Here is a 15,438-nt window from a genome sequence, read left to right as displayed (position 1 = left end):
AACTAGAGGCAAAAAGTATCATAAGCCTTAGTGATCGAGCTGATGGGAATTGATAATTATAAGAGGCTGAGAGCTTGCGTTATTTGTCCAAGGGGGTGCTTAAATGTAGCTATGTGTCTGTGCAAATGTGGTAGGGCGCTGTGTGCACCTATTCGCAGAGGTTACACTAAATTCTTTCTTAGCACTTCTGAGGAATAATTTTAGTCATTGAAAAGTTTGTAATTTGTAGTAATATGGCGGCTGCACACAAATGTGCTTGATCTTTGGTAATGTGCTGGTTGAACCCCAATGACTGCACTGGGCTCCTGTTACAGCAGCGATGATGCAGCTTGGCTGACAGACAGGGAGTCCTGGCATCATATTTGTAGATTAGACAATTCCTATGTGACTATCCTGCAGCCAAGCTGCCCCATGTGTCACCTGGTCTAGAGCTGCTCTTATATGGGGCAGTTACTATGCACTTTTGTAATGTATTGCAAACACATTTCAATAAAGGATGCCAAAACACATATTCTGATAGGATACAAGTGCTTAATAAAACGATGTCAATGACAAGGCTAAACACAACTTAAGGTGGAGAGAGAAAGATTTGGACCTCACAATCACACCTTATAAAGCGATCTATAAGTGCCGCTATTAGAGTTTCTTAGTTACATTTTGATCAAATTGCATAAACCCACTAACCACATCACAGTGACCTTGTTCTAGTGGGTCCCTACACTATTGGGTGTGACATCACATGGCGTCCAATGTCGCTGCAAATAGCACCAACAGGGACCAAGACCCAGATGCCCCCTGGTACCCATACTGGCAGGTTAAACCCCCGTAGCTCTGGGCCTCAGGGTCTTTTTTTTTTTTTTTATTTAAAGCAAATAAGAAAAATAATAAATACACATGTATGTGTGTGTAAATTCCAATTATCTGGTTTCTTCTGCACTATAGATACATGTTATAAGCACTTCCATATATAACCTTGCCTGAGCAGCAGGATGCAACAGATTTTACCCGGATGTGACTTCTCACTATGGTTTTCAGCTCTTGACCGCCAGCCCCCAGTTCCCTGGTTGATCTGTGACCCTATTTTCCTCTGGGTCATCCCCAGCCTTTTATATGTGTAACAACTATAGTGCACAGACACTGGCATGTAGAGTGGGCGTGGCTAAAGAGAGCACCCCACATCAGGGTTGTGTCCGGGGGCTGCAATGCTCGAGGCTTGGGGCACACACACAGAACAGGTCAGTGCTGCGCATCTATAAAAACTCCTCCGTCTCCTCACACAATCACCTGTGTGTACGGAGCTGCAGCAGCCATTCTGCTATGCCCTGCCATCCTCTCACCCCAGATAAAGTGATTGTGCCAGTGCTTGTTAAGACGCACAAGGCATTTTTAAAGGAGTAACACTGGTCACAGAAGCTTGTGGAGGGGTTAATGCGGACAAAAATATAACACCGCTATTGGTGGATTTTTTTCAGGGGGGATTTTCCTTTTCGATGATATTAAACTAAAAGAATGAAGCTGGTTTGGTTTGTGATGTCATCAAAGGGTTGTAACGAGCTTGCAGTAAATTTATTGCCTGAAAACCTATAGAAGCTAACTCATTGTGTTATACCTAAACAGGTCAGCGGAGGATTCGCGTGCACACCTTATGCTTGCCTGTGGTTAATTCACTACCGGATGTGTTTGCAGGAGCAGACGTCCAGGCTATTACTTGCCTGTTGGCCAACATGGGTAAGCCTTCTGTTCCTTAGAATATTTATAGTTAATAAGGCTGTAATAAGATGCAGGTCCATCAAGTCCAACCTTTAAGAATTAAACAAATATATTAATACTATGTTAATCATCTTCCATTTGGATAAATAATTCTTAATATGTTGTCTCCATAACAAACACTTGTGATTTCACACAAACTCATGTGCATAGCCACAGTCTTCTAAACAAACAAATGTTATTTGCTCATTGCATGAGGCATAATACTGATGCCAAGATGGGTCATTCCCAAACACTTGCTAATGCTGCTTATTGTTGTGACATAACTAGGGCTTGCTTAGAGAGCTGGACTATATAGGAATTTCTAAGTTTGACCCCATTATGTCATTAAGATGCAACAATTCATAGTCACTATCACATAAGGGATCTTCCTAGATGGTACGTTTTAAAGCAGATGTGTCATTAGACTTTGTGAGACCAGCATGGGATGGAAAATTATCCACTCTTTTTGGGCAAATGTGAATTGCATGCTAACCAGAAGTATAGTTTATCATATCATATTGTATTCATGAAGGTAGTACTCCTCATGTCCCTATGTAGTTTATACACCTCTGTGTATCAATGTAGATTGATCACTGTCAGTAGGACTGGCAGAATACACTGGACTTGCATATACTATTTCCATTTTTTTCTGATAAGAAGTTAGGCCTCCATAATTTACTGCCCTTTAACCTGCTATTCATACAATCCTGTAGGCAATTTCATCATTATATTTTATTATATTTGCGTGCAGACTTTGCTTCATACGGCTGCAGATTTTGATAAGAAATCCACTGTAGTTGCTCATGCTGCTAAAATTATTTTTTTTTTAGTGTTTGTGTAAAGACGTACAATCTAGTTCAATAGAAGACTTTTTTTTTTTTTTTTTTTGGGTGCTATGTGGTGTTTAACCCCCTAATCCATTGGCAGCCAACCCATGGCACGGCTGCCAGAGGTGACACTTTAAACACTCTCTGTGACCACCCGGCCATTGCCCCAGACAGGACAGAATCTTCCTGCAGCCCAAGACAAATTAAGAGATGCTGCTCTTAGACCATTTTAAAGCAACATATCCTTCCCTGCTTGGGCCTGCAGGAAAAGTGAGAAGTTGTGGACAGGGTAGATTATCTTTTGAGGGACTTCTGCTGAACCCACAATTCTTCCTGTACAGAAGGAACCTGGAGAGGATTTACAGATTTGCCCTCCTTCTTAGAACTATGTTGGTGTCCTCTGAAGGCCAATGCGATTGAAGGCTGTACAAAACAAGGGACAAGAAGTTACTGTTTTAATTCCTGTGCTGGCCCTTTGCGATAAATATGTGGGTTTTGTTTGACGTTTGGGCACTCGGTCTGTAAAAGGTTCGTCATCACTGCCCATTGCAAGAAAAGTCTGAGCGCACTAAAATTATAAAAATATTTTACTTCTGCATTGTTCATTAACGCCTTGGTGCTCTGTGTCCATAATATCGGACGCTGAGCGATGTGACTTGGCGCTGAGCATCCAATATATCGGACGCAGGCACTACATGCATATCTAACGTCACCCTGTGGGGTATGCCAGGATCATCAGTGTGCATGTAGTATCTCCTCTCCCCCCCCCCCCCTCCCCCAATCATCCATTTTCCCTTTTTCAGAACTGGAAAAATTGGGGACTATTGGAGCACAGACATTTTGTATCACACCCCACATGGTGATGAGCAGGTTTCCTTGTGCAATCACTTCAGCAGAGGTGGCCTTATCCGAGGAAGCTATCTCATTTCTAAGGGACAACATGGTGACATTTATGAGAAATTATCCTCACACAGGAACTTTTTTTTTTTTAAATAACCTCCAATTGAAGAAATGTTTACATTTGCCAAATGAATCCAATTAAGTGTAAATGCCCAGATGGAACACCCCTTTAAGTACAAGGACAAGAGAGAGGTCCACGTACTAACAACAATACATGGGCACACCACCACCCCTGTACCAGTACAGAAGCCCCCATGCCTGACTGTATTCTGGATTACAATGGGAGGGGTTGACTTGTCAGACTAGGTGCTTCAGCCATCTAATGCCATGCGGAAATTGAGGGTGTGGTACAAGAAGCTGGCACATCATTCACATAGTACTGTAAAATTCATACGTGTTACATCGATTTGCAGACCAGAGGGGAACTTTCCTGGAATTTCAAGAGGTGGTAGTCAAGTATTTTATTTTTGGCGACCAGGAAAGGGGGAGTGCCAGCACTTCTTGAAGAGAGGCCCAAACACGTATTGTACCAGGGCAGCACTTTCCAGGAGAAGTTCCCCAAACTGCCAGCAAGGGAAGAACACAGAAGAGGCGCAGGGTGTGTTCCAAATGCAGGAGGCAAATTATTTACTAGTGTGACACGAAGGGTCGGACTGGGGTGCCTGGGGCCCACCAGAGAAATTGATTCTGGGGGCCCACCATACCGCTACCTAGAAATATTTGTTATTTCACAGGAGTTCACAGCGGCAGCATTGTGCTTAGCACTAACTTAAAAGGGTTGTCCGAGAGATCTGGAAAAAAAAACTAAAGGTGTTCGGGAGAGGGCTGCTTAAAAAAATAAAGTCCTACTTACCTTCCGGTGCCCTCCGGTATCCGCTTCCGGCCGGACCTGACAACCTTCCGGCCCACATACACAATGCTGTGTATAAGGACGGATAGGCGTGCCCGGTCACGGCCAACGGAAGCTGAGTCCTGCGCTGCTCTGTTGGCCGTGTTTGTTTACATGGCTCTGGACCGGAGCGACAGCAGCGCTAGATGGAGGCCCCTGCCGTAGCGGAGATATCGGGGGCCCACTGTGGACCCGTGTGACCTTGCTGGCAGGACCTCAGATCGGGATGGAAGCCCCTGCCATAGTGGAGGTAACGGGGCCCTCCGGTGGGCCAGTCCGACCCTGGTGACACGTCCCCTGTGTAACCTGGATTATGTATGAAGTAGTGTTTTAGGATCCCTGGATATATAAAATATATTTTTTTTAATTTACTGGACGATTTACCCTGATGTACTCTCCACAGCTTATACATCATGGCGCAACGCCGCACCTTGTAATGAATCTCTACACCGCACTCACAACCTATTGGACAAACCCCTAGTGGAAAGTATGCTCTGGTAATACCATGTGCCCCTCGGTAAATGTAAAAGAGCAAGATAAAAATGTGTACCATGCACTACTTACTATCACTAACAATTGTTGTGCATATCATAAAAAGAACCATAAAATTAAACCTAAAATTGAACATAAAATCATATTGGTATATATAATATAATATCAGTATTTTTGGCGGAGTGCCTGGTTACAACCTGCACCGCTACTAGTGCTATATATCAGTGTGTGAACACTAGATAGCGCTGTACATAAACAGTTGGTGTCACCAAATAAAACCAAATAGATAAAACTGCACATGCACAAAACAAAAATAGTCTCTGAGTCTGAGATCCAGACCAGGATATGGGACATGTTACTGCAGTCTCTTTGGTCACTTGTGGTTATTCCAGTCGGGTAATATCCTTATAGGTTATGTATTACCTGCATCACGTTTTTGCTGCCACTATGCCTCCACTGTGCTACGTTACCACTACGGACTCAGGACGCTGTGTACTCATGCTCTCCTTCCTATTCCCACACTGCATGTGTGCTGGAGCATACAGCTGAATTCATGCCGCACCTTCTCTTCTAAGCCCTGCCATGTGCTCAGCTTATTAATTATTGCCACATATGGGGTATTGCAGTACTCGGGAGAACCCGCATCAAAATTTTTGGGGTGTTTTTCCCCCGTGGAAGGCGCAGGGCACAAGATGACACATTTTACTATGCACATTTTACTATGCACTATCTATTATGCATTGTCCTTGGGGTCCACCTTTAGGTTTAAAATGCTTATACAACCTAAGATAAATTCTTTGAGGAGTGCCCATTCCAAAATGGGGTCACTTCTCAGGGGATTTCTATTGTACTGGTACCTCAGGGGCACCCCAACACCAATCTATTGAAAATGGAGCTCCAAAAGCAAAAAGTTATTTTGTTCCCTACTGAGTCCTGCTGTGTGCCCATTCTGTGCACCAACAATGCAATAGTGTGTACAGGCGGTCCCTACTTAAGAACACTCGACTTACATACGACCCATGGTTACAAACGGACCACTGGATATTGGTAATTTATTGTACTTTAGTCCCAGGCTACAATAAACAGCTTTAACAATTATCAAAGATGTCTGTAATGAAGCTTTAATGTTAATCCTGATTCTTATGACAACCCAACATTTTTAAAATCTAATTGTCACAGAGACCAAAAAAGTTCTGGCTGGGATTACAATGATAAAATATACAGTTCCGACTTGTATACAAATTCAACTTAAGAACAAACCTACAGACCCTATCTTGTATGTAACCCGGGGACCGCCTGTATATATAATAAAAGATGTGATTTAAAAACACAGCTGGATTAGGTGGTTATTTCTAATGTAAATATGTTGCTCAATTAGGCTGCAATAATTGTGGGGTAAGAAACTCAGTGTGGTTACTTTTGAGGCGCTGTTTATCTTCACAGTGACTGAGTTTTATTAGCAAACTGTGCCCTTTATGGGGTCAGATATCACTTTTTGGTAGTTAAATACAACCCTGTGCTGTGCTACTGTTGTTACTTGTCCATACATAGCGACTACTCTGAACCACATCTCATTCACGGTCCACACATTCTATACCCCTACAGCGCTGATCGCTAACATTCTCTGAATTCATCAGGCCTAATTTACATGATCGTAATTATAGTGGTTTTTGGCAATTTGTGTGGCCAGATCACAGCCACAATAGAAGTCGCCCAGCCACGGTTAGTTCTCTTCTCTGGTTAGAAAAGGAAAAACTTGTATCCAGACTAGAAAATTCTCTAAACTTCAGACTGATATGTAGTGGCAAACTCCTAGAGAATAAGCCCTGGATCTAAACAATGTTTAGGATAGATACTGTTGAGAGAAGGACTCATTATGTATGGGTTTGCAGCTGTGAAAGTAAATCTTACATCTGATGTCAAATATTTCACTTTTAAAAATTTATTTCTGAGTCTGGTTTCTTAGTGTCTGGCTCCTTGTGACTACAAACAGCCGGCTCTGCTGTGTTGTCGCATATAGAGCTAGAACACAATTTCTATATCCAGGTCTTTAAAATATTGTATGTTTTTGTCTTTCCCAGCTGTAGATCGGTCCATTACATCCAGTCTTTCTGATGCTAGAGATGCCTTGGTGAACGCAGTGGTGGATTCACTCTTGTCCTATAAGTCAACACTTTCAAACCTACAGCAGTCCGCTGTCATTGCACCCACTTCTCTTAAGCTTTTCCCGTTATATGTTTTGGCTCTTCTCAAGCAGGTAAATGAACATAGATTTGCATGTGTTAAACAAAGAAGTCTAAGTACGTAGAGCTTATCCTTCTCAAGCTCATCGTAATAGATTTTGTTTAATCTTCTGAATGATTTTGCATTAAATGTAAATCTCAATTTTATTATTTTTTTATGTGACTTAATAACTCTCTGTGCCCCTTTTCTCTTTGTTGTTTCGGCTCATTTCTCTGTGCCCCCACAATATCCTCCTTGTTGCACCTCCTTCTGTGTTGTCCCCTCTCCCACACTTTTATGTGCCCCCTTATGTTTTTGTGGTTGCTGTTCCCAGCCTGGAGCTGGAACCATCAGCGTTTGGGGGGAGCTAATGCAGCTTTCACAATCCTGAACTAATTCAATATTGTTTAACTGAAAATGTTCTGTTAATTCAATCTCCTCATTTTCTGGCTGTATGTGTGTCATTATGGACATCTAGATTGCAACTATACTTGTTGGCGGTTTCCCTGGCAAATTATAATTTTATCTTTTTGGATGGATTGGGCCATGTTTGTTTGAGGGTCTGTGGCACTGATTGAACAGTCCAGTGCCTTATGGACAGGATCTTGTACAAAACAGCAATGGTACATGCAGTAGGTGAAGGTATTCAGTCTGGCCAAGACTAGCAAACGTTTCCACAAAGACTTATTGGATTGTACTTATTTGGTCTTCACATTTTTCCTGTATTTTCAAAGTTGTCAGTAGATTAAAGGAAACCTGTCTCCACTAAACCTCACAATAAACCCAGATAGTATCCTATAGGTGACTAATTGTGGTGTAATGGTGCCAGTGGGGCTCCTCTGTGTTGCTGCTTTGGCACAAAAATTCCTTTAATGCCTCAAAAATGTATTTGTATGTGCGGTTAATTGCTTGCCAAAAATTTCAGATGAATTGCATACATGCATGTAATTTTCATACCAAGCTGCAGTGACCTAGAGCTGGAAGCTGTGACAAGGGCCATACAAAGGAGCAGGTTTACAATGCAGAACAGCCATGAGGAGACATAGGTGCTTGGCTGTATCCAAGAGTTCTGCCTCTGACTGAATGTTTGTTTTTTCATGACTGAAAAAGTCTTTTTGTGCTGAAGCAGCTTTTCCACTGCTAGGTGGGCTTCTATTGTCTTAAAACCAGACCTATTTGTCAATAGAAGGGAGAATGTGTCTGATGTCATGAAACACGCACAGCAGAATTCTGTATATATATGTCACAGTTGTGACTCGTGTAAAAGGAGTGCTATGACAAGGGTGGGTAGGCATCAGCAGAGACTCTTATTACAGGGAAAGCACTTATTGCAAATCTTCCCATCCACAGAACCCAGTGATGTTATGTTGTAGCCAAATGAAATGTTCCTGATTCTGTTCAATTTGCTCTGTACTAGTCAGTGAACTATGCATGAAATATGTTTTGTTTTACTCTGAATTGGAAACTGACATTGTGCGGTTCCGCTAGAGCTCCCGCTGTGTTGTTCTATTTGACAAATCGGTGCAGATAATGGAATTGAAAAGCTCGACCGCTGATATCCTGAGTCATCTCTGACACGTTGTTAATCTGCTCCATAGCAATTGCAAAGAATAATTTTATTTGTTCCTTCTCCACAGAGAGCCTTCAGGACCGGCACCTGTACCCGTCTAGATGATCGCATTTTCGCAATGTGCCAGATCAAACATCAGCCGTTGCTTCATTTGATGAAAATGATTCACCCAAGCCTCTACCGGATAGACAGGCTCACTGATGAGGTTGGCATGAAATATAAGGCAATCTGAGATTAGACTGAGAGCTGTGTGGTTGTAGCGGCATTGGATGAGATTTATTATATGTCAGCATTAGTGTCACCATTGCTAACAGGTCTAGTTTTGCGCTTGAATGTTCACACTAGCTCATACTAGCTGGTGCACAGGGCAAAAATGCCCCACGCTGGCCCACTCGTCCACCGATAATAATTACAATGGCATAGAAGCCCTGATAAATGTCCCCCATTGTTTCTTTCATTTCTTTAATCTCGTGGTTTTTCGGATTTTATTTTGGTTGAATATTCTTTTGCAGGTCAGTGGGAAAAATATGCAGACAGAAATGCAAATTATCTGTTTTCCATAGCAACCAATCATAGTCAAAATACCCCATAATCTGCTTCCTGTTTTGTATACAGCGGCATCATCTTTAAATCCTAGAGCAGCCTCCTACTATGCCATGTACTTGCCTAAGGATCATGTCCATGTGCCACAAGAGAAACCAAAATGTGTATTTATTAAACACACATTGTTTTCAGTCTGGATTTTAATGGTATGGATAATGGTTGTATTTCTTGCTCTGTTTCGCAGGGAGCCATTCTGGTGAATGACTTGGTTGTCCCACAGCCACAACTCCAGCACTTATCTGCCGAGAAGCTTGAGAGGGAAGGCGCTTTTCTAATGGACGCTGGTTCTGTATGTTCTCACTTCTTGTGTGTTCATTTATATCTTATCTGTAAATGGCGCAACACTGCATTATCACAGAATTTATTGCTCAGGATTATCAGATAGATATCAATTAACTCATTCATTGCTGCCTAGGAGAGGGGTGTGTTATGCCTGGTAAATTAGGCACAGCTATTGTAAACATCAAATCTGAACCGGTTTTTAAGTCTGAAGACCACATCCCCTCTTATGAAACTCACCCTGCCCACCTTTCATAAAATAGTGGAGGGCACATTTGTTGTATATAAAAATGCATTTAAAGTAACACATCAGTGATTTCTTTTTCTCCCCTTTCATTACTGTATATTCCTAGTCCTCTAGTATACATAGTCTGTGAGGGAGATGTATAAAGAGTGTTAATGAATAGACCAGTGCAGAGTCAGACTCCTGCTTATTCCACGCCTGATAAATCATGCTGGAGTATGTATCTGGAGTAGTTTATAACTGGGGAGTCGTACTGCCTTGGTGGTCTTATTCTTGGTGCAAGTTGACCCAGGCATAATCGTCAAAGCAGTTCTCCTGTGACTTTTAGGCTTGAGTGTGAACTTGGGAGCTTTCTAACTAGCAGGCTACGTGCACATGGCCATAGTAGCTCTGTAAATGACAGGGTGTGCTGTGGGTGGATTTCAGTAACCAACCGCTGTGCCAAGGACTGGAGTCAGAGCAACATATTGATTTATGATGCAGGGGGCATCCTCTTCATCTGTGGAAAAGCAGGGACTCTGTGCATCATATATCACTGTGATTCCCATTGTGACATTTCAGGTAAGTCTGTGAAATCTGGCCCATGCTTATTCTAAGATTCATGGTCTGATCACGGTTGTGTTTTAACCCTTTGACTGGCTACACATAAAAATGTTCAGCCCATGGAAATGGACTCATTTCTTGTTCCAATCTCATGGGATGCCACTGACGAGAGTCCTTGCATCATACAGTAAGAGTTCAGTGGCAGTGCTGCTATTTGTCTGGCAGACAGTGGAGTCATATTTCTGTATGACGCAAGGATTCCCGTACAGTACAGTGTGTGTAGTCTGTGTGATCACACAAACGTAGGGGTTAGTTTCCGCTGGCAGAATGCATGTGCAGCGGGTCTTACTTTGTATATAGTTCTGGTCTCTTCATAAAGTGAAGAGGAGTCTTTATGACCCCCTTCAAGGTAAATAATAGCAGACAACTGATAACATTATGTCACAAGTAATAGAAGTGTTTTACCCTTGGGGAAATGCAGACAATGTCACGCAATTATAATATGTAAATGTCTTACACTACAGTCTGCATGTCTAAGCAGTAATATGTTCACTGCTGTGTCAGGACCCGGTAATTACAAATGCTCCAAGCGAATAAATTCTGCAAATTGGGCTTTGGTGCAGCAATAGATTCAGGTTATTCACAATGCTGGAAAATGCATCCCATTCTTTTGTTACAGTGTCTGACACATAATTTATATTGCCACATTTGGCAGGAACCTAATAAACTGTAATATCTATATTTTTCCGCATAGACTCTCTACCTCTGGGTTGGAAGGAATTGTGACACAAACTTTCTGAATGATGTTTTAGGCTTCCCTAACTATGCATCTGTGCCACAGACCATGGTAAGTACATCTGCGTTAAACAACTGGACCTCTAAAATCATATGTATCTATACTGTATTGTACCTGCATTGATTGACTTAAAAGCCTTTGGGGAATAACTGTAAGGCCATCGGTGTCTATATTCGGGGTTATCATCTAAAATTAAATTGGAGGCCTATGTTCTTTTCAGAATGGGAGAGGTAGCAAGAGACTAAATGCCGCCCTTTACTAGAAGCCCAACATATTTATAAGAAGAAATCTCGCAGCACTCCCTTGTTAGGTTCACCTTCTCTGGAGAGGGAACCACTGCAGCCTGTTCACAGGTTTTACCCACGGCATATCCATGGCCACTGCTTAGCCCCAGTTCACATCTCTGTTAGGTCTGATCCGTTATTGTGAGCCAAAACCAGGAGAGGTCAAATACATATAATGGGTACAAGTCTTTCTGCCGACTATACACGGGTAATATATAATGGAAAGACTTGTACCTGTTCTCTTTGTTGAGTTATTTGCATCAGTGATTGGGAAAAAATGTGCATAAGGCCTTACGTGGAGGTCACCACTGAAGCCAGTGATAGATTGTCTTGGTAACTTACCGCTCACAGCACATCACTACCTGGACAGCCATTTCATTGGCCAATAATGTGTATGAATTGCTAAGCGTTATTTACTTATCCAAATTTCCTTCTGTAGACCCAGCTTCCAGAGTTAGACACCTTGGCATCAGAAAGAACAAGAAATTTTGTTTCATGGCTTAAACAGGACAGTCCTCTAAACCCAGTTTTGTATGTGATAAAGTAAGTGTTGTGTCTGTACTCCTGTACAGAGTTGTTATTGTTTTTTATTTGTGTTTTACCGAAGGCTTTCTTTTTTGACTCCTCTGCTGCTCCTGCAGATAAGTCTTTTAATGTATTTTGTTCTTTCTAGTGTAATGACATGATTTATTTTTGTCTGACTTTAATTTGCGGGTTCTTTGAATAGTTCTTTGATGTGAAGACTAAAGTTTATTTATTTGTTTTAAATCAGGTAACTTTTATTAAAGCGTATACATATTACAGCATACATATCCAGATATCATAAGTTCAACTGTATAGATGAAACATTAGCTCTGAACATATAATCATCCTCCCCCCTCCCAGGTCTGGCTGCCCAACTCCCCCCTCCCAGGTCTGGCTGTACCATACACCCCAAGAAGTACCCCATAATCCATCTCCCAAAGAGCTACCTCCTTCAACCTCCATTTACCTTTTCCCTCCCAATTCCAACTATCCCTCAGGGCAAACCCTCTGCCATCTCCGAATCAGATCCTCTGTTCCCATTCCTGAACACTCCAGCCATTTTTTCCATTGTTTCCCAAATTTCTTTACTGCATTTCTCTTCAGGTATACTCCCAGTTCCATCTTAATTGTGTTATTCAGTGAGCTTTTGATTTCTGACATCCTCGGCGGGTCAGCATCCAGCCAGTGCCTTGCAATGGTCTTACGTACTTGATACAACACCTTAGCCACTGCCGTCTGTTCTGCCCTAGTGACATCTATCCCGCCCACAAATCGCAATGCACACACTTTAGGATCCTGCTGGATCTGAACCCCATACACCTTTTGTATCAAACGCTGGGTTTTATTCCGCTGGGCAGTTTGTGTCTGCCCTCAACCCCATCTTATACAACACTACCGGGGTTCTATATGCCCAGCCGTTTATCTATTATCGCACCATATTGTATTGAGATAAGACTTCTCATATTCTGGGCTTGTACTGCCCCTGTCATCACTCCCAATGGCGAAAGCTCGATCTCCTCAGGTCCAAACTGCGCTTGTAAGCTGTGTCTTAGCTGCAAATACTGATAAAACATGTTCCTGGGTACCTCAAATTCCTCCTCCAGTTGACTAAAGGACCTAAAGTTTATTTTTAATAAATAAATCCTATGAATTGAAGACCACATAAAATATTAATCGTATGTGGCTGGAAAGTACCATATATACTCGAGTATAAGCCGACCCGAGCATAAGCCGAGACTCCAAATTTTAACACAAAAAATGGGAAAACCTATTGACTCGAGTATATGCCTACGGTGGGAAATACATTGGTCACAGCCTCCCCAGTAAATAGCCAGCAAGCACATGCCCCCTTGTATATAGCCAGCAGTCCCCTAGTATATAGCCAATGCCTGCCACCCTGTACAGTATATAGCCAGCAGCCCCCTTCCTGCAGTATATATCCAGTGCCTGCCCCCTCAGAAGAGAGGGGGCTGCAGACAGAAGAGGACCTCCGGGGGGGGACAGGCGAGGTTTTTTGTTTTAATAGACTCGAGTATAAGCCGAGTTAGGGTATATACTGGTATATACTTATACTTATACTTGAGTATATTCTGTAATTTATTACTTGCCTTGTTCTGCGACAGAATAGTCATTTTCATTTGTCATTTCAGGGACGACAGTGCTGGGAAGACTGAATTCTTCCAAAATTTAATTGAAGACCGTACTGAAGCCGCATTATCCTACTATGAATTTTTACTTCATGTTCAACAGCAAATATGCAAGTGACAAGGGTGTGGAAGATGACCCCTAATCGGCTTCTTCATATTGGGAGTCCTGCCTTTGGTGTGTGGCCTATTCATAAGATACGGAATTGGTGTACACCAAAGTCGTCTTTTTAAACAATTTGGGAAGAATTGACAATTGATATCACTCTGCGTCTGTTGTAGACAACATTTGTGTGTTGTGGCATTTTGGTGCTGTGATTATTTTATGTGATGAATAACTTCTACATTTGGCAAGAATTTTTTTCTATATCTATTCTTGGTCCAGGTATGATGAGACGCCACAGACCAGTGTTACAGTGTTTACTACATTTTGAGATACTTCTTTTGGCTTTCTTGACCTGTAAAGAGTAGTCTTAGCATATATCTCTATAAAACAAAACTATATCTTGTATATAGATGGGAATTTGTAAAGTGTAAAAATGTATCTACAAGAATAAAAGCTAATGAGTGAAACATGATGAATGTAGAGCCCTTCTACGGATACAACCTTTATCCCAGATACAAGTTCTTTTCTGTTAAAACACTTGTGGATTATTTATGACTGACCTACTAATTAAACATATTTTGCTTGACCATGTGTTTTATACTTATGCAAGTAATATCTATTTTAGAGATCAACATTTTTAGATGCCTGATTTATTGTAAATGTAATTAAACCCTTTTATTTCTCTGAATACTATAAGTAAACTTTTCAATCTTCAACTTGGCTTTGTGTATTACTGGCATGCCCAGTTATTTGCTTAACCCATTTGTGCCTTCTGGTCATTGATGCCTGAATGTCCAGGTCAGTCCAGGTATAAGGATTGTGTATGGATGCTTTAAAGAACCAGACATATCCACTATTAAAGATACAATCGGACTTCTCGGAAATAGAATGCTGCATGTAAATATCTAAAGTTTTTACTACAACTTTAAGGGGAATTTATAAATGCATTTGCGCCACAATTCTGGTGGCTTTGCCTCTAAAATGCCTTGCGCCACATTTATCAAGGCCTTTAGACCTTATTTTGGCACTTTCCCGACTCGTCTCATTAAGGGGTCGTGGTCTTGTGAGATATTCATCAGCACAGTGATAAATCTGGCGCAGGGAAAGACTAGTGTTTTCCAGTTAGAAACTGACTGGTGATTTTCATGTTTAATAAGACACCGAGAATATGACCTAGGTGCCACGGTTTAGTAGATGCAGTCATTTTAAGTTGGCCACTGTCATGACATTTATAAACATCCTTTCTGTACAGGGTATGTGCAAATCTTTGTAGAACTCCGTACACATCAGGAATAACACACTTTCTGAACATTCTCCAACTGCTATTATCTCTACAGTTGAGAGTTTACTGAGCACTTAGAGGGGTTGTGCTATTTAACCCCTTCCCGCCACAGCCCGTTTTCATTTTTTACTCCCCACCTTCAAAAATCTATAATTTTTTTTTTTTATTATTATTTTTGTGTGATGGCCTGTTTTATGTGTAACAAATTGCACTTCAAAATGGTGGTATTTAATATTCCGTGCCGTGTACTGGGAAGCGGGAAAAAAAATTTCTTGTGGTACTCCCCAAATGACATGTCTACTTTATTCTTTGGGTTGGTGCAATCATGGGGATACCAAATTTGTATAGGTTTTATAGTGTTTTCATAAATTTACAAAAATCAAAATGCAGAGTACAGGGTTGATGGAGCAGCTGGTCAAGAATATGTTCTACAGTTCTTAGGTAATGTTAGAAATTGCCAAGCACAGTGCTAGGCTATCTCCA

The 15,438-nt window shown here is 41.6% G+C and overlaps 1 protein-coding gene across 2 annotated transcripts in view; it reads left to right on the top strand.

Annotated features, from left to right (window-relative positions):
- The window catches only part of SEC24B (SEC24 homolog B, COPII coat complex component), a 42,623-nt gene extending 28,234 nt beyond the window's left edge, over positions 1-14,389 (top strand). For both annotated transcript variants that reach the window (XM_072119316.1, XM_072119317.1), the window contains 7 exons: positions 1,618-1,728; positions 6,939-7,114; positions 8,718-8,855; positions 9,438-9,542; positions 11,074-11,166; positions 11,839-11,942; positions 13,574-14,389. In XM_072119316.1, coding sequence (XP_071975417.1) covers positions 1,618-1,728; positions 6,939-7,114; positions 8,718-8,855; positions 9,438-9,542; positions 11,074-11,166; positions 11,839-11,942; positions 13,574-13,688 — 842 coding nt within the window. In that variant the 3' untranslated portion in view covers positions 13,689-14,389. The remainder of the gene's footprint in view (positions 1-1,617; positions 1,729-6,938; positions 7,115-8,717; positions 8,856-9,437; positions 9,543-11,073; positions 11,167-11,838; positions 11,943-13,573) is intronic.
- Positions 14,390-15,438: the final 1,049 nt, after the last annotated feature.

Source organism: Engystomops pustulosus, chromosome 1, assembly GCF_040894005.1.
Source record: "Engystomops pustulosus chromosome 1, aEngPut4.maternal, whole genome shotgun sequence".
In the NCBI taxonomy this organism is placed as follows: Eukaryota; Metazoa; Chordata; class Amphibia; order Anura; family Leptodactylidae; genus Engystomops; species Engystomops pustulosus.
Note: the sequence above shows the minus strand (reverse complement) of the source record. Positions and strands in the feature narration are given on the sequence as shown.